A 20,544-nucleotide genomic window follows, 5' to 3' on the forward strand; every position below is an offset into this window, starting at 1 on the left:
GAGGAGGCTTCATGCCCTTGCCACATCTGTCATGGAGCACTGAATAGGTTTTCTCTTTAGAAATGTTTGTAACTAGATGTTAGTAAACTTCATCCAGCTTAATCCTTTAGAAAATCTACCACCTACATATTACAAACAAAACAAAAATCAAACAAAAGAACTTCAACCTCAGTCAAAACACATGATCACAACAGATGTTCTTACCCAGAGCAGTGCCTGCACAGAAAGCCCCCAAAACACCTAGCCATCAGTACTACAAATGGCCTCATTGTATTCCTGGCTGGGCTCAGCCAGACCCTACAGCACAGTTACTCACAGGGATATAATTCCACAGGGTTCTTGGTAATGCTGGCTTAGGATGGGATAAACCAGTATTTTTCCTAATGTAAAATAAGTACTGAGTTAAAAAAAAAAAAGTTAAAATCAAAATATTTATAACTGCTCATCATAGTGCTCTCTTTTTTCAGTGTGTGTCTATCTCCTTCCCTGGAGGTAGGTAGGGGCTGTGTTTGAGTACAGTACAGGAACTTAGTGAATGTTTGCTAACTAAAGAAAACAATATAAGAAGGATAGGAGGAGGGAAGTGGAAAGGGGGGGATAAAGACATAGGAGGCAGGCAGGGAGACAGCTAGGCAATAATAGGCATTAGGAATGAATTTAAACTGAATGAGTAGTATAGTAAATTATATATACTATGTGACCTCAAAAAAAATCATAGAAAAGAAGGACAAGATGAAATATATCAAAATATTTCAATAATGCTTGCCTCTGTGCAATGGAATTTATTTCTTTATGCTTCTATTTTTGTCAGAAACTTCCTCATACCCACCAAAAAATCCCCACTACGTAGAGAAAAAACATGATCTGTATCATTCCACAGAAGCACAGTGATTCAAACAATGCCTTTAAGAAAATGGGTTTTCATTTTGAATATACTACTTTAATCCTAAATTATAGAAATGCCATTTTTCCTTTTCTTTTTAAAAAGATTTTTATTTATTTATTTATTTGAGAGGGAGAGAGTCTGAGCACTGGGGGGTAGGTGGTGGTGGTGGTGGTGGTGGTGGTGGTGGTGGTGAGGAGCAGACCCTGTGCTGCTGAGCAGGGAGCCCAATGTGGGGCTCGATCCCAGGACCCAGGGATCATAACTTGAGCTGAAGGCAGACACTTAACCAACTGAGCCACTGAGGCACTCCTGAATGCTATACTTTCTGAATAACTTGGTTCTCATTATAAAAGTACTATACTGCCCATAATGAAGATAATATATAAGTTATAGAGGAAAATGAAAACCATTCATTAGAAAAAAATCATTTCATATTTTGATGTATTTCCAAATGCACATAGACTCACATACACGTTTGTAAGCATTTAGTAAAAAGGTGTTCCATTTTAGAAAAGTAAGAGCCGAGAAGAAAGGTGAGAAAAGTGGACAGGAGAGGGAAGAGAATAGGAGGAAAAAGAAGGAACAGAGGGAGGGTATAGAAGTAGCACTGCAATCAGCAAGTTGGCCATTTGCTCCATGTCACTGATATACAGTCAAGACCCTAGTCCCATCTACTTAACATGGATGGGACATTCCTCAAAATGTAATTTATGCAGCTCTGGAAACCAACTGCCAGGGGAAAACTACTTTTCTAACTTTTGTTATACTTCTCCATAATCTTTAACTATGGAACTACCAAGCCTCAGTAACCATTTCCGATCACTATTACTAGCCCCCAATCTATCTGTACAAATTATTAAATTCCTCACTTTGCTTTGTTATTTCTTCTCTCTCCCAAGACCACAAGGACTCAAAGAGTCAATTCAGGCTGCTATTCAGGAATAGTATTATTGCCAGATGAAACCTAAAGAGGCCAGCTTACATATGTGGAAACTAGTAGGCATTCTAAAAAACCAGGGGCTGTGGCACAGTGTGTTTGAAGGCACCAAGAATGCTGCTTTATTTTTTTTTTTAATTTTATTTATTTATTCATAGACACAGAGAGAGGGGGGCAGAGACACAGACAGAGGGAGAAGCAGGTTCTATGCAGGGAGCCCGATGTGGGACTCGATCCCAGGTCTCCAGGATCACAACCCAGGCTGCAGGCGGCGCCAAACCACTGCGCCACCGGGGCTGCCCTGCTGCTTATTTTCAATACCTACCTCTATCCCGCTGGCTTACCGGATTTCTTGCAAAGTTGTCAATTACAACAACAACAAAAATCTAACCTTTAGGTTAGGCTTTTATATTTCTAAGATTCTCTACATTAAAATGCAAATAGCCATGGAAAGAATAGACTAGGTCTGTGACACATCAGATTGTTTTCCATTAAAACACTGGCACAGCGGTTTGGCACCGCCTGCAGCCCAGGGTGTGATCCTGCGGACCTGGGATCGAGTCCCACGTCGGGCTCCCTGCATGGAGCCTGCTTCTCTCTCTGCCTGTGTCTCTGCCACTCTTTCGCTCTCTCTGAATAAATAAATAAATAAATATTAAAAAAAAAAAAATCTTTAAAAAAAAAAATAAATAAAACACCAAACAGGGCAGCCGGGGTGGCTCAGCGGTTTAGCGGATGGCCTAGCGCCGCCTTCGGCCCGGGGCATGGCCCTGGGGATCCGAAATCGAGTCCCGTGTTGGGCTCCCTGCGTGGAGCCCGCTTCTCCCTCTGCCTGTTTCTGCCTCTCTCTCTCCCCTCTGTGTATTCTCATGAATAAATAAATTAAAATCTTTGAAAAAATAAATAAAAAATAAATAAAACACCAAATAGACAACAAATCCCTACAAGAATAGGACAGATAAATACTAGTGAAAAGGGGGTGAGGAAAAGTATGATTTACCAAGCATTGCCTAAGAGTAAACTCCTGGTAAATTATTGCCCTGGGGAACACTAGGGATACAGAGAGGAGCGTGAAAGCCCTAGGCCCTAGGAAAAATGGAAGAGGTAATGTTGGTAGAAGAAAACTGAGAAAAGGGAACTCAAAAACAAATTAACCACTTTACAATCTGGTTTCAGGCTAGTTGGAATGTTCAACTCCCAAGGGGCATAATCCCAGTGCAGCAGCACAGTATGAAGCAATCCTGAATACCAGCTCTATCTTTGGTTACCAAAGTCTGGGAAAAGCAGGATAACAATCTCTCAGACCAGTAATTGCCAATGGAATATATCACATATAACATGGGAGATTTCTTAACCTTTCTGTCCCTCCACCCACATTCCAAACTCCACCCCAAGCCAGGTGAAAAACTTGAGGGGGAGGAGAGGTGCAGAGAGAGAAAAGTGCACATGTATAGTTCATAGAAGTTCCTCAATGACCAAATGGTTGACATGTATTCCTTTTCTTCCTCCACTTGAGTCTAGTTAAATCCCAGTTCCACCAATGTGATAAGCAGATCCAGCACACTATCAGTTCAAAGAAGTTCTTAAAACTGTTACATTTAAACTGATAACATGATTCTGATTGCCACCTAGTGGGAGAGAGAAAATTAATCACAAGCAAAACTGAGGAAGAACAATCAATGCTTTCTATACTCGAATGGCCAAAGTATGGTTACACGTAAGATAATTTTTAGGTAGCACAAGGATTAGTGCTATCTTAACTACTTGATATTTATCACAACACATATTAGAATAAAGGATAAACAATACTTAAACTCATCATTTCACAAATCTGTGAAGATGTGGCTAAATTAAGCCTAATTTTAAGAAGTAAACAGATTTGGGATCCCTGGGTGGCGCAGTGGTTTAGTGCCTGCCTTTGGCCCAGGGCGCGATCCTGGAGCCCCGGGATCGAATCCCACGTCGGGCTCCCGGTGCATGGAGCCTGCTTCTCCCTCTGCCTATGTCTCTGCCTCTTTCTCTCTCTCTCTGTGTGACTATCATAAATAAATTAAAAAAAATTTTTTTTAAAGTAAACAGATTTTAAAATATATCTTATAGTATTACACAATATTGTAATGGGACATCACCAAAGTTATATGGTAACTCTAAAATGATCAATGTTTTAGAAATAGTTATCAAAGCTGGCTCTTCTAGTGGAAGATAACTTCCCTCAGTGTGTCTGAAGTGTTTTTAATGCATATAAAGTGAAGTAACCCATCTTTTAATAGAACTAAAAATGTGTTTAGGTATTCCTACTTCTTTTCTCATCAAATAATAGTTCCTATTTTCTTAAACAGAAATTATTTGACAAGCAAATTGGCATTCAATACTGCAAGTCCCAATAAATACTTGCTTTCCTTAAAACATGCTTACCTAGGTAGTTATCCCATGATTGTGAATAGTTGATTCTTTCTCATTTTGACAAGTTTCATTACAGAAAATATATTTCCATTTAATCTACACGGTTAAACAGATTCTCAGAAAACTAGATGAACTCCTGCCAACTTATTGCAATGGAATGCACTTTAATGACCTATGTTCTATTGTCACAGTGGTCAATTATTTATCATAGAATTTAGAGGTTTCAAAAAAAATCCTGAACATTCACTTAGCATTCATAAGTTCTTGTATTCACTTGATGTTGGAATACACAAGTGAAAATTATAAGATTCATTTCATTATCTTCTGTGATGGCCATTATATAAATGACAATGATACATTTCTCTGCCATCTCTAGCTTCAGAAAAGACTAAAAAATTACGTATCTGGAAAATGGAAATAGGATTATGAAGACTAGCTTACATCAATCCTCCTTCATCTCCTGGATCAGAATCTATTGCCACTATTGACAAAATTAAGATTCTGTGGGCAAGGAACAGGTATGGTGGTTGAATAGTTGTTGAGTATTTACCCAACAGCATCTGCCACATCTCCCACCGCAAGCACAGTTTCTCTCTGAGGAGGCAACCACTCTTAACATCTACTACTTAGGGGGATCCCTGGGTGGCTCGGTGGTTTGGCACCTGTCTTCAGCCCAGGGAGTGATCCTGAAGTCCCGGGATTGAGTCCGCATCGGGCTCCCTGCATGGAGCCTGCTTCTCCCTCTGCCTGTGTCTCTGCCTCTCTGTGTCTCTCATGAATAAATAAATAAACCCTTAAAAAAAACCCAGAAACATCTAATTATTTTTCCAGAGCCACTTATACATATTGTATTATATATAGTTTTTAAATTTATTTTTACCCAAATGGCGGTACATTATATACACTGTTTTGAACTTTTTTGATTTAACAAGTTGAAGACTTGTTCCATTTTGATATGTAATAAAGCCATTTCCTTCTTTTTAATGGATGAAAAATATTCCATTTTATCAATGTGCCAAAATTTATTTATCCAGTCCTGTAAGAAAAGACATTCTGGTTGTTTTAAATCTTTTACTATTATAAAAAAATATTGTGTTAAAAACCTTGTACATATATTATTTGACATTATGAGTTAATGCTTAGAAATGAAATTGGTGAGCCATATAAACTTTGGAATTGGCTGCTGGCATTTTTGGGGGCGAGGGGAAACATTAAATTTATGGAGTAAAATTTAAAGAGCATTAACTGTATTTTGGAGTCCTTCCACTGAATGCAAAATATGCCTTTTCATTATATGTCATATTTTACCAATTCTAACATATACACTTCTAAAATATGGTTAGATCTCATAATCCAGTACATCTTCTAATCACTGTCAGCTGTCATAAAAGTGGTGTCATTCCTGGTGGTATGACAGATAATTGTAATTTCTGGTCATTTCAGTCACCAAACCATTTAAGAAGAAATATGGGCCATAATATTGTCAGAAAACCTTCTGTGACACCTTCTGGTAAGATTAGGAAAGTGCAAGCATCCAAACTAAAAGAAAGTGTCAGCAATTTGAAAGAAAATTCTTTTAACAAATACTGCATTATTAACATCCTTAATGATACAAAGGACAATTAGGTATGGGAGGGAAAAAAAATCCCAATTTTGATAACACCAAATCAGAAAATTGATGGCAAGGAATCATATTCTAAAGGTGAAGCATTAGTAGTATCTTAAATGATATATTTTGTTTTTACTGTTATAATTGCATAAGAGATATATGATAAAATACCAAATAAGTTCAAGAGTTCTTTCAGTAAATTAAAAAAATATATCTTTACGTACTAAGAGATTATTGTATCAGATGTTTTGGTAGCAGTTTATCTTAGTGTTATATTACCAAAAATCAAGAACAGTTCAACTCACAATCAGCATTTCAGATATGAAAAAATACTCTAAATCTTAAAGTTTCTCTCATGTAGATTTTCTAAAAGATTTTATTTATTCATGAGAGACACAGAGAAAGAGAGAGGCAGAGACAGAGGGAGAGGGGAAAAGCAGGCTCCATGCAGGGAGCCTGACATGGGACTCCATCCCGGGTCTCCAGGATTACACATGGGGCCGAAGGCGGCGCTAAACTGCTGACCCACCGGGGCTGCCCTCTCATGTAGATTTTGCACATTGTTAAGGCTACTCTTATCTCATTTTTTTCTTTCCTTCCATTACATTCTCTTACTGGAATACTACTTTTTCTTATTTTGTAAAGAGCCACTTTACTGAATTCTCACTTAAAATAATTTTGCAGTGGTTTATTTTAGGTTTTCCAGGTATGCAATGAAATATAAATTTTAAGCTCAAATTATCTTAAACTTTCTGCTGCAATTTAAGCTCAGGTAAGGATTATGTATTAATTTTACTGTTTTATCCCCAGTACCTAGCATATTACTTTGCACAGAGCAGGTAATCAATATATTTGTTAAATATATTATATAAATACATCTTATTTTGTAAAATTTAACCCAACCCATTCCAAAGACGGTGAGCTTAGTCAAAAAAGTCAAATGTAAAAGACAAAAGAATATTCATATTTTTCCCCTCCCACATACAAATGCTGTTAAGTAATTGGATGTTTTATATTCAAAGCTATATATATTTGGTTACATAATTAGTTCCAGTCTAATAATTAAATCTCTAATTATGAAATAAGTATTTTATTTTAATCTCTTACCTTTTGGATCTTAGATCTGATGAATCAAACTGGATATTCATAGGTCCAGGATTTACTTCATGATCTACCTCAGGGATGAGAAGATGCCTAGAATCACTATCCATGTTTGTCACTTTTCTTAGGCTCTAAACACTGATCAGGTCAGTCCTATATAAACCAGAAAGGATAAAAAAATATAAAACTTAATTAAAAATTATTTTCTTATTAACAGGTAATACAGCTGCATGCTTAAGATACTGGAAAAATACAGGAATTTGCTGATGATATCTTAATGAGGTATAGGGCTAAAATGTTTTATCAGAAATTAGCTAAGCTGAATTGTAGTTACTGTTTTTCTCAGCTTAATAAAAAAGTAAGTGGGGCAATCCATTTCTAGTAATAAAGCAGATTAGCCTATTTGGACCCATTTTCCCATAGAAAACAACTAAAACTATTGGATAAAATACAGAAAACATCTTTTGAAAAGCATCAAAAATAATGATGATAATCAGGTGATTAGTAGGTACAGTTAAGGAACCTAGTGAGGTAAATAGCTCAAGAAATTGCTTCTGCCTGGAGGGTATTTGCTGTTCAGAAAAAGATGGGACTGAAGTTTTCAAGGCCTTGTGAAGTACTTGGGAAATAGAAGACAAAACCTGGGATTTACTCAGAGCAAGGAACGATATAATAAGAAATCATCCCCTTTCCTTCCTCACAATAATATAGCTGGGAGTACAAAAATCTTTACCATTAGATGAGGGATTAGCAAGCAGTAGAAGTGTCACTCCCTGACATGAGAACTACAAACCAAATTTCCTGACACTGCCCACAGGCAGTTTGTGTGTGTACACATGTGCATGCATGCATACATGCATGTCTGCATCTGTAGAAGGGGAAGTGTTATATACTATAAACTGCACTTCATGTGGATTTGCAAAGAGGTCAAAGAACACTTAAAGTTGTGAATATAATTTAAGGTTAACTTGCTTGGTACAACTTCTAGGTAACTGCTAAAAACAAATGTAAATCTTTTCTTGGAGGACACACCTTGATCCTATGCCTCAAAGATCTGCTAACAATCTTTCAAGGATGATGAACAGTATACAGCCAAAAATAACCTAGCATGCAAAGAAATAAAATACTATTAAGTGAGAACCAGAAGAAACACCAGCTGAAATAGATTTATAAAGACTTCAACTATAGGGATTATCAAAACAAGATTAGAAAAAAAAACAAGATTAGAAAATAATTATGGTTCCTGTTTTTAAATAAAAGATAAAGTAGATACATATACAGTGGAATAGTATTCAGCCAATAGATCTAGAGAAGGTAATGATAAGCAAAAAAAAAAAGCCAGTCAGAGAAAGACAAATACTATATATCACTCATATGTGCAATTTAAGAAACAAAACAGCAAGCAAAGGAAAAAAAAGAGACAAACCAAAAAACAGACTCTTAACTATAGAAAACAGATGGTAACCAGAGGGGAGGTGGAGAGGTAGGTGGGGAGATGGGTGAAATAGGTGATGGGGATTAAGAAGTGCACTTATCTTGATGAGCACTGAGTAATATATGGAACTGCTGAATCACTATATTGTACGCTAAAACTAATACAGGGACATGTGGGTGGCTCAGTGGTTGAGCGTCTGCCTTCGGCTCAGGGAGTGATCTCAGGGTCCTGGGATTGAGTCCTGCATTGGCTCCCTATATGGAGTCTGCTTCTCCCTCTGCCTGTGTCTCTGCCTCTCTCTGTGTTGCTCATGAATAAATAAAATCTTTTTAAAAAAGTTTTTTTTCCCCTTCTTTTGCCAACTTTGTATTAATTTTTGTTTAAGGGTGCCTGGGTGGCTCAGTTGGTTAAGTGCCTGTTTTTGGCTCAGGTCATGACCCTGGGGTCCTGGGATTGAGCCCTGTGACAGGCTCCCCGCTGAGTGGGGAATCTGCTTGCTCTCTCCCTCTGCCTCTCCACACTGCTCATGCTCACTCACAAATAAATACATAAAAAATCTTTTTTTTTTTAAAAAAGAATTTTTGATTTAATGGGGCACCTGGGTAGCTCAGTCAGTTAAGTAGTGGACTCTTGATTTTAGCCTAGGTCATGATTTCAGGGTCCTGGTATTGAGCACTCTATTAGGCTCTGTACTCAGCAGGGAGTCTAGTCTGCTTGAAGATTCTGTCTGTCTCTCTCTCTCTCCCTCTGCCCTTCCCCCTGCTCATGCACGCTTTCTCTCTCTCAAATCGTTAAAAAAAAAAAAAGAAATTTTGATTTAATATGTATTAATTACATTAATCTCACTTTGCATATATGAAGCTCATTTCACTAAATTAGCTTATAACTTCAAATATGATTCCCAGTACATGCTGCAATAAATATATTCTGTAAAGCAAACAACAAATAAAGACAAAGTGGAGATTACCAAAAAGTAACTTAGCTTGTTTGACAAGAACCAGAATGAATTTTTTTTAACTCCTCCCAATAGTAAGATAGCCAAAATTTAAAACTTGATGGGTGAATTTAAAAGTTTAAAACTGGGATGCCTGGATGGCTCAATGGTTGAGCATCTGCCTTCGGCTCAAGGCTTGAGATGCCTTGGAGTCCCACAATGGAGTCCCACAATGGGCTCCCCACAGAGAGCCTGTTTCTCCCTCTGCTTATGTCTCTGCCTCTCTCAAAAATAAATAAATAAAATCTTTTAAAAAATAAAAGTTCAAAACTAATGACCTAGAAGACAAATCAGAAGAAACTATCTAGAACGGCAAAAAGAGAAAAAAAGACAGAAAATGTGGAAGACAAGTTAAGAGACATGGGAGATAGAGAAGGTCTAATATGCATGTAATTGGAGAACCATAGAGAGGAGATAGCAGAGGTAATATTTGAAGAGATAGTGCCTAAGAATTTTCTACAATTCATTAAAGATAACAATTTGCAGATTCAAGAAGTTTAACGAATTCCAAGCAGAATTAATAAACAATATCATAGAGCAGAAAAAAAAAAGAATTAAAATTTCAGACCAAAGGGGAAAAAAGTCAAGTGAAGGTCTTGGAATTAGTGTTCTAAAGTGTTTGTATTGTCTAGATCAACATTATATTTTGAAGCAATGCATGCTGCAATTTTAAAGGTAACTTTAAAACAATACATAACTTAAAATCTAGTAGAATAGAAAAAGAGAATGATAAAAAAAATGCAGATCTAAACAAAAGCAAGAAAAGGAGAAAAACATAAAAAACCTAGGAGAAATAACATAAAATAGAAAAGATCCTCCCATTCTTTCTTGAACCCATGCTAATCAGGCTATCTTCCCCATCACTACAGAGAAAGTGCTCTTGTTAGATTGCCAATGACTTAAATCCAATGGTCATTTTTCAGTATTTAACTCGCTTGTCTTATCAGAAATAAGTGACATAAGTCAACACTTTCTTTCTTAAACTAGATTCACTAGGGTTCTAGGTTTTCTCTACACCCTCCTGGTCTCTCCTCTTTCTTTGTCTCATTTTCTATTTATTTCTTGTGTCCTAGAATTCTTAAAATTGCAGTCTCAAGGTTCAGCCTTGGTTCTCAATCTGTACGTAATGTTATCTACCCTCAATCTGTAGGTAATATTATCCAATCTCACGGTTTTAGTAATACTATTTGCATTACATAATACAGCAGCCACTAGTCACATGTAGCTGTATATATTAATTAAAATTAAATTTAAAAATATTCAGTACTTGAGTCACACTAACCACATTTGAAGTGTTCAACAGCCACATGTGGCTAGTGGCTACCAAACTACACAGTGTAGATATAAAACATTTCCATCACTGCAGAAAGTTCTATTGATCTAGACAATAATAACTTCCACAGTAACATTTCCAGCCAACATTTCCCTCCTGGATTTCACACTTGCATATCCAACTGTCTAATCTTTTAGATCAGACTAACATCTTTTTTTAAAAAGTTGTATTTATTTATTTAGAGAAAGAGAGAGTGCATACAAGCAGAGGGAGAGACAGAGGGAGAAAGAGAATCCTAAGCAAACTCCCTGCTGAGCACAGAGCCTGATGCAGGGTTCGATCTCATGACCCTGGGATCATGACCTGAGCTAAAATCAAGAGTCAGACACTCGCTCAACTGACTGAGACATGAAAGTGTCCCCACTTTAATAATATAACCGATACAGAACATTGTATTATACAATGTAATGATTCGATATATGTATATATTATTAACATCTTATTTGGATATAATGGACAATATATCCAAAACTGAACTTTTAGTTTTTTCCCCAAAAAACTATCCTACTCATTGTTTTCCTGATTTCAAATGATGGCATCTAAATACTATTTATTCAGGTCAAAATTCTTGGGGGTATCCATGACTTTTTTTCTCAGTGTACATTCAATCTATTAGGAAAATAGTGTTGGCTTTCTCTTCAAGTATATCCAGGGTCTGGCCACCATCACTTATTACCAAGATTTCTACAACAGTTTTCTGATGGAGATCCCTGCTTCTACCCTATGCCCTTACAGTCTACTCTGTACATAGCAGGCAGAGTTATAGAGAGTTATAGAGAAGCACTTGATCTCACCCAATTGGTTTTTATCACTAGGCAAAATGCCATTGGTGGGCAGGGACTATGGATGCTGCTAAATATCCTACAATGAACAAGACAGCCTCCTACAACAAAGAATTATTCAGTCCAAAATGTCAATAGTTCTAAGGTTGAGAAACCCTGCTCTAGGTAAGTAGAATGTGATTTTACCTAGGTAAGTAGGTTGTGATAGGAAGGGACAGGAAAGTATCTTATATGGTGATGGCAATATTGTATTCTTCAACTTGATTCTGGTTTGCTTTATAATTTACTCTATAATTACATACATGTTTTATGCACTTTTCTGTACGCATGTTGCATTTCACACATAAGCAAACACAAACACCAAGTTCCATAAAGTGAAATAAATAGGTTTTAACATTTAAAGGCAAGTGCTTTATCTTTATTCCTCAATTCTAAGTTACTATGATTATCTTCGTTTTATAAATAAGGAGACAAGGCACAGAGAAGTTAACCAATTACAAAGTTAGTAAGTGGGAGAGCTAGAATTCAAACCCAGGCAGTCTAGGCTCAGAGTCTATATGCTTTGCCATTATGCTGTGCTTCTTTCCTGACTTCTTAACAAGTATAGTTTTATTGGTGCTGTATTTGTTTAACGGAGTCTTAAGACTGCTACTACTACTTTTCTAAATATAGCATTTATGACAGAGTAGAAAAAAAAGTTTTTGAGTCAGCAATCCTTACCTGCTACTCACTACCTATGTAACTGAAGGTTAACCATTTAACCTCCATTAATTTATTTTCTCATCAGTGAAACTGAAAAAATAACTTCCACCTCACTGGTGTGGTTGAAAATTAAGCAAAATGATGTGTATTATACTTAGTACTTCGTAATGGGAAAATAAATCTTCAAAAACGCATTATTATTTCTCTCAGAAAACAAATGAAAAAACTTTTTTTACATAAGCAGCCTCTTGAGGTTTTCCTCTTTTTTCTAAGTGAAAAATTCTGCAGTAGAGGTAGTGGGAGGTAGGTGAAAGTCTTCAAAATGCCACTATTAAAGTGACAAAGATGTTGGTAACATATTCCATCCCTAGAATATGTGCATTTTCTTTCCTCTGTCATTCCCTTCCGTTTCCCTCTTCTGTTCTGTTTTCCTGCCCAGCATTTAAGCCAAAGCTCTCATTAACTTATCAGTCTTACCAGAGACAAAAAAAAGTGACTTTTCAAAAAAAGTGAAATCAAAGTACTACCATCTCTAGTCATGAAGCGTTTTATTCTGTCTTCCTTTTGATAATCTCTTTTAAGATGAGACAACTAAAATATTGACTAATGGCAAACTCTGAACAATATATTCATTCAACAACGTCACACTGAGACTCTACAATGTACTGAAGTACTGAGAAAATAAACTTTTTTTTAACTCATGGTCCCCATCCTTAATAAACTTAAAAAATATTATTGGGCAGCTCGGGTGGCTCAGCGGTTTAGCGCTGCCTAAGACCCAGGAGAGAGTCCCATGTCGGGCTCCCTGCATGGAGCCTGCTTCTACCTCTGCTTATGTCTCCTCTCTCTCTCTGTGTGTCTCTCATGAATAAATAAATAAAAACTTAAAAAAATATATTATTATTTTAGGAAGCCTGGAAGTCAGGTAACTTGTCCTAAATCACTTAAAAAATAAAACCTAGCAGGATGTTAATTACCAATTCCAATTTTCAGTTCATCATTTCCTACACCAATTGTTAGTCCTGGCTGCTAAATTAACTTTGTAATAGATCAGTGCAAGATTAATCTCTTATGGTAAAAAGTTTACTTGCCTGTTTAAAACACAGATTCACAAAAAAATCAGATGTGAAGCATGAGAAATGATCCTGAATATAAAGTGTACATTATTTAATAGTAGTCGTTATTAATCTTCCAATAAGATGGAAGTAACTGAGACAAAGTTAAGTAATTTCACGAAAATAATTAGTTAAGCAAAAACACAAACTTGATCTTTCAGTTCCTCCCTTTGCATAATAAAGCTAACTAATAATTCAGTTGATTTGTTTGGTCTTAAATTTTAAAACTAAAAAGCAGTATTTTTCAAGATTACTTTGAACTGCTAATTATAAAACTAGGATTGATAGTCCTATTAAACTTCCTTAATTTCACACTGTCAATGACTAATTAACTTGAAAAAACTGTTTCCTGGATATAAGGAGTGAAAATATATAAAATATCAATGAAAAATACATTTTAAATTAAGGTAGATATAGCACAGAAATTAAAAACTTGGGAAATAAAGATATTGTAGAGAAGTTATATACTGTGTATTGGTTTGACTTCAAGTCTACTTGTTTACAATTTAAGTGAACTGTTATAATCCATCGGTTTATGACAAAGGTCAAAAAAATGTTGCTTTAGAAGTACAGTCATTTTGATATAAACAAAGTAAGTTGTGCTAGGATGTCATCATCTCATCTGTTTTCACTGATAAGAACTCAGGAGCTCAACTGCTTACCAATAAAAACATATGAACATGCAACTATGGCAAGAGGGTATCTGTACTATAAATAGTGAGTATGTGAGGACTATCAGTGTGTTTGGCATAGCCAAGGTGACTGCTGATCTAAAATAGCTCTCCAAAGACCTGGAGGCAATTAGATCCTGCTGAGGCAAAGGCTACTTTTGTCTGCAGTGGCAAAAGCTGTGTAGCAGCCCGGAGATCATCTTGCCCATCAACAGGGACATTGATCCTCCCTAACAACATGCTCTAACAGAAAGAGACTTTTACTTTTGTGCAGGCAGCTGGACATTAGCTCTGGTTGGCTAAGCTGTCTTTCCCAAGTACCAACTCCAAAAAGGTACACCTTAACTAAATTTGGACTTCATTCCTTTCATCTACCCTTGTATTGAACAAGAGTATGGTTAGTTTATCACTGATTTGGAATATGCTATATCTTTATTGGCTTATTAAGAGGCATTATTCTGTATACTATTGGCTTGTGAAATTCCCACAGTGAACCTACGTTAAATAAACCACTGGCAAATACAATCTCAGTCTCAGCATTAATTTGCCTCCTGAAAAAAACTGAAGTTATTAGCTTTACAGAATTTTTAAAAATATTTTCTCAGTTTCAAAAATTAAACATTTTAGGAATTGAAAAGATGATTGTCAGCCAGGATCCTCTCATTAAAAAGAGTACATAAGAACCGGGGGAATATTCATTCAAAACAATTTAAGCACACAAAAATTTTTCTAAAAATCTATAAATTCCTTTGTGTAAACATTTAGAAGCATGCCAGGCACTGTTATACTCCATAGATAAGTTTGCTATTATTTCTGAACTTAATAAAACCAAACTTTTTTGTTTGTTTGTTTGTTTTTTTAATAAAACCAAACTTAATGAAATTTGTATACTGTAAGAGAAAAGTCATCAATTGAATTGATAAATGCTAGAGAAAAACTTTAATATTGATGAGGAGACACAATCTTATTGCTCCTCAATCTCTAAAAACTGAGAAAATCACCTTCAGAAAGTATTGTCAGGGTGTTCTTTATTTGAATTATACACAATAGTTAATTTGAGGCATGGTCTACACTGGTACATTAAGTAGAGTGTTGTCGTTTCCAGTATACCGTGGTGTCTGCCCAGACTTCTGTTTCTAACCAATACTCTCTACAGTATAGGTTCCTATACTGAACTGAGAATGTGGCTGAGTTTAGGAAGAGAGGATTCTTTGAACTCCTGGAGATTAATACTTTTGCTAAGATTAAATGTTAGGAAACCCAGAACAAGAAAAATCTAGAAAGGTCCTTGGATTTCAGTCAGCCTTACCAGAAATGATAATCAAATTTAGGGAAAACATGAAAGGTGTTCAGGATTTGACATAAAGGTTTCAGTTTAATCACATACATATATTTGTTCTGAGCAAATCTGAAATGTTGTGACACTGTCAAATTAGCTCTTTATTCCAAATAAGCAAGAACACTGATAATACCTCAATGATCTAAATAAGTTGTAAATGAGGCTGAAGTCTCTAGTGCTTTTCAAAGATTTAATAATATGCAAGTAAATATGGGACGCCTGGGTGGCTCTGGTTGAGCACCTCCCTTCAGCCCAGGGCATGATCCTGGGGGTCCCAGAATTGAGTCCCACATCGGGCTCCCTGCATGGAGCCTGCTTCTCCCTCTGCCTGTGTCTCTGCCTCTCTGTCTCTCAAGAATAAATAAATAAAATCTCTCTCAAGAATAAATAAATAAGGGATCCCTGGGTGGTGCAGCGGTTTGGCACCTGCCTTTGGCCCAGGGCGCGATCCTGAAGACCCGGGATCGAATCCCACGTCGGGCTCCTGGTGCATGGAGCCTGCTTCTCCCTCTGCCTATGTCTCTGCCTCTCTCTCTCTCTCTCTCTCTGTGTGACTACCATAAATAAATAAATAAATAAATAAATAAATAAATAAAAAAAATGTAAAAAAGAATAAATAAAATCTTAAAAAAAATTCAAGTAAATACAAAGAATTGTAAGAAAATTGGTAATTTTTAGTTGCCTCAATTAGTCGATTAGCCTGAGTTTCAAATACCCCAAGAATGCTATTTTGAAGGAAATGTAATGCTTTTTGGAATCTTGATGAGTACAACTACAAGATATTCTGAAGTCTGATGAATTAGACTGAGGCAAATTAGACTCCCACAACTAATATTATATAGGTAATAACACAAAACAGCACCATCAATGAATAACTAAAATGTTGAATACTTCTATACCATTAATTTGCCATAGACATAACACTGATACAGGGAGCTAAACGTGCAAGATGACATAAACAGATACACTCATTTCTAATGCTCACTCAATCCTCCGAGTTTTAAAACAAAGTCCCAGGGATCCCTGGGTGGCTCAGTAGTTTAGTGCCTGCCTTTGGCACAGGGTGTGATCCTGGAGTCCCGGGATCAAGTCCCGCGTCGGGCTCCCTGCATGGAGCCTGCCTCTCTCTCTCAGTGTCTCTCATGAATAAATAAATAAAATCTTTTTTTTAAAAAAAATTAAAAAATTAAAAAAAAAAAGTCCCAGAAGCAAGACTGTTAAGGTCAAAGCAGTCTTTTAATAATAAGTCCTACTTACTTTAAAATTGGTTTCAGTATGAAGTCTCAAGAGGAAAATGACAAATAACTGACCTGCTTGCTGATACCTGCATTGAAAAAGCCATAAAAAGGACATAGAAAGCAACCAAAGAAAGTTCGTATGACATTATTTTTAAAAGGTACTGATCTGTGAGTTTCAGTATATTTCAAAGGATGTCAGCTCTTTTCCAAAACATTAGGCTCAGAAGTGTCCTTTTACCATTCTTTGCAAAAGATGGGATCCCTGGGTGGCGCAGCGGTTTAGTGCCTGCCTTTGGCCCAGGGCACGATCCTGGAGACCTGGGATCAAATCCCACGTCGGGCTCCCGGTGCATGGAGCCTGCTTCTCCCTCTGCTTGTGTCTCTGCCTCTCTCTCTCTCTCTCTCTCTGTGACTATCATAAATAAATAAAAAATTAAAAAAAATTCTTTGCAAAAGCTAATCTATTGTATCTAGCCAAGATGCTAGCAACAATCTGCAATAGGACCTATCAAGTATTTGTCCAGGAAATGTAGAGCTGACCCCTGAACAAAGTAGAAGTTAAAGGCACTTACCACAACCCTGCAGTTGAAAATGCAAATATAGCTTTTGACTTCCCCCCCAAACTTTACTAATAGCCTACTTTTGCCTGGAAGCCTTACTGACAGCATAAATAGTTGATTAACACATATTTTGTATATTGTACATGTTATAGAGTATTCTTACATAAAAGCTAGAGAAAACAAAATGTTATTAAGAAAGTCATAAGAAAAATACATTTACAGTACTATACTATAAAAAATTCATGTAAAAATGGACCTGTGCAGTTCAAGCTTGAGTTACAGATCAGTTGAATTATGGACCCACTATACAAGTATTTATATGTTCTTTTTCAGAGACTGAAAATTAGTATTACCTAATACCCTTGCATATGGTAGAGGTTGCGATTCAGCTTAGCAGAGCAGGGGTTGACAAACTTTTTCTGTAAAGGGCCAAATAATAAATATTTAGGCTTCGTGAGCCTTATGATCTCTGCAGCTACTCAACTCTGTCCTTTAGCACATAAGACAATATATAAATGAATGAACATGGGTATGTTTCAATAAGACTCTATAAAAAATACATCTGGCAGTAATAGTCATAGCAATTTGGTTGTAGTTTACTCACCTCTATACTATGTTAATGTAAATAAAAGCCAATGGAACCATATCATAAAAAAGGCAGCTTGGTGAAAAAAGTTATGCTATGTATATGTGTTTTTTTCTATATAAGTCTGTAACTGCTATAAAGTGTGGTAACATTATCTCAACCTCTTCCTTATAAATCATGTAATGGTCAGCCAATAAGAACTATACTGCTCCAATTCTGATGAAACATGCTTCCAAATTGATCAATTAATGCTTCAAAAAGTGTTAAATTTGACAGTGCTGGAGGGCAATGTAGTCTGATAAACAAATTACCAGCCAAAACAATGCAATGGCACCAACGAACCTCTCCTCCAACACCGGGAACTGAAATTTAAGTGTATTATAAAATGCAGGTCCAGTAGCAGTTTTTAACCTCTTAATGATATTTTTTAACTTTTATATTCATATCTCCTTCTTTAAAAAAATACCATAATTATTTTATTTCGTAATTCAGGTGAGTATTCCCATCCTCTTATGCTGTTTACCCTTCACTATACATATTTAAGGTATTGTAAAATCACGATTAACATACTATTTTTATATGACTGAGATATACAGCATTTAGGATTGAGAGAAGCAACCTAAGGCTGAGTGTTCTCAGAGCTCAAGTGGGCATACACTGGGAAAGGAAAGGTGACAGCTTAATTTGCTACCAACCTTTTACATTACTATGAAGTTTGTAGAGATTTTTCTTCAAGTTAAGACAGCGGTTTCTTTGATTTATTGAGACGTTTAAAAACTTTCCCTTCAGCGGTTGCTTATTATTTTGCATACATAAGCATTTTTAAATATGTATATATTTTGTATTGGAGTTCGATTTGCCAACACATAGTATGACACTATAACACCCAGGGCTCATCCCACCAAGTGCCCCCCTCAGTGCCTGTCACCCAGCCACCCCATCCCCCCGCCCACCTCCCCTTCCACCACCCCTCGTTCGTTTCCCAGAGTTAGGAGTCTCTCTCATGGTTTGTCACCCTCTCTGATTTATCATGATATGGTTTCACTCATACGGGGAATATAAAAAAAAAATAGTGAAAGGAATTATAGGGTAAAGGAGAGAAAATGAGTACGTAAGCATAAAAGAAAAAAGGAGTAACACGTTTGCTGATCTACAGATCTCAGCAGTAGATTAAGGCACTACTTCAGAGTCATGAAATTTCGGTTTTAGTCCAGTTGGCAATTAACTGGCTGGCTGGTCATGCGCGAGGCAGTTTCTCCAACTTGGTGGACCGTCGTTTCCTCCTAAGTCCAGTAAGGAGAATGTGCTTGGCTAGCTTTTGAGGCTTTTCTCAAGGGCCTCTTCCAGTTCCGTATTCTAAGACAGCTAAGATGTAAAGCCACCTGCTCCCATCAAGACACCCGCTCTCACGTTAGAGACCCGGGTGGGGGTGGGGGAGGGGGAGGGGAACGGGTGAGGAATGCGGCGAGGACTTCAAGGGTTTCGGGCCCGCCACCCATCTGTGGTCCTCGCTCAAGGCACGAAGGTGTTTCCTCCCCATCTCCTTTCTCCAGCTCTTCCCAACTCGAGGTAGGGAAAAGCCTCGCCGGCTCTCGCAATGATTCCAGTTCTCCTCTTTCTCACCCGGGGGTTTACCTCCCGTCTCCCCGCCTCTCTCCGAAGGCTCAAACAGGCACCGACTCCCTCACAGCCCCTCGAATTCTCTCAGCCCCCGCAGGAGCCGCCAGAGCCCGGAGAGAAGCGCGCGCCGCCCTTCCGGAGGGGTCTCTTCGGTCCCCGACTTCGGCCTCACCGCTCCCCCAAGAAGCAACTGTTCGACGCGCTTCATTAAGGAACTTCCCCGGTGACAGCCGGCTCCACAGCAAGCTCAGCGGCTCCCGCCGCTCCCCTTTGTCCCCTCCGCTCCCTCCGGAAGGGTGATTTTTGTAAGACCAGGAAACATGCCCTACCTGCGTCAGCCAAGCTCTCAATCTCGGAGAAGTCAGGGAGAAGGCGGAGACCCCTTCCCAAGGGAGAAGGCGGAGACCCCTTCCCAAATCCTCTCAACTTGCGGCAGCAGGGCTTTCTCTTCCCTTGAACAGGAAGAGGCAACAGCCTGGGCCGCGGGGGCCGGCGGGGGATGGAGTTCTGAGCGCTTTAAGCCGACCGCCGCTGTGACACCTCCCGCCCCTGGGGACTACAACTCCCAGAGGCCTCTGCGATAGCCAACAAGCCTCTCGCCGCGGAGCCCAATCGTCCGGCTTTGGAAGGCGGGGCGGTCCAGGTGCGCAAATCTCATCTCTGCTCCTTGCTGTTCAGCCTTGGCGGCTATGCTAGCCTGAGGTCCGAAAGCTTAGGAGAAGAAATGCCGTCTCCTGCAGTCCTTACACCTCCAGAAGGCACCTAAGAAGGGGTTGACGTGGCATCTCATCTAGGGCTGAACTCCCATTATCTCTTTTCGGGGTCCTGTGGCTAGTGTTCTGTACTGTCGTCACTGCTTGAATCCCACCGCCCGCGGGGAAAACTGGGTTGGAAAACTGGATTGGCACTCTCACTCTCTTGTCTAGACGCTTAGTTTTTTGTTGTTGTTTCTTTTTGTTGTTGTTGTTGTTTCTTTTAATGCGTTGAAGAATTCTTCTCTAGGCTAAAAGAGGGGCTTTGGGAACCTTTTAGCCCATTCTCCACATACCTAGTAATTTCTCCCAAAGCCACCCCAAATTAACCTGTAATCTAAGTGAAATTACTGTGCTTGTTGTAAAAAGCCAGCTCAATTAAAGTCCCACGGAAAGCATATAGCAACACGTAAGCCCTTCTTACATAGGAAGCCAGTAGCTTTTCTTTTTTCTTTTTAGAAAACCAGAAGAAAACAAACAA

The 20,544-nt window shown here is 37.9% G+C and overlaps 1 protein-coding gene across 4 annotated transcripts in view; it reads right to left on the reverse strand.

The window, feature by feature from the left end:
* SLC38A9 (solute carrier family 38 member 9) overlaps nucleotides 1-19,929 on the reverse strand; it is an 83,894-nt gene extending 63,965 nt beyond the window's left edge. For 2 of the 4 annotated variants that reach the window (XR_003238131.2, XM_072749941.1), the window contains exons 1-2: nucleotides 19,641-19,871; nucleotides 6,943-7,089 (exon numbers count right to left, since the gene is read on the reverse strand). Coding sequence is in view for 1 of the 4 variants with exons in the window: in XM_026018798.2 (XP_025874583.1) it covers nucleotides 6,943-7,046 (104 nt within the window). In the remaining 3 variants the exon portion in view is untranslated. Of the gene's footprint in view, nucleotides 1-6,942; nucleotides 7,090-19,640 lie in introns of all 4 variants that reach the window. The other 2 variants (XM_026018798.2, XM_072749943.1) reach the window with 2 other exon arrangements.
* Nucleotides 19,930-20,544: the final 615 nt, after the last annotated feature.

The sequence above is a fragment of the Vulpes vulpes genome, chromosome 2 (assembly GCF_048418805.1).
Source record: "Vulpes vulpes isolate BD-2025 chromosome 2, VulVul3, whole genome shotgun sequence".
NCBI classification, from domain to species: domain Eukaryota; kingdom Metazoa; phylum Chordata; class Mammalia; order Carnivora; family Canidae; genus Vulpes; species Vulpes vulpes.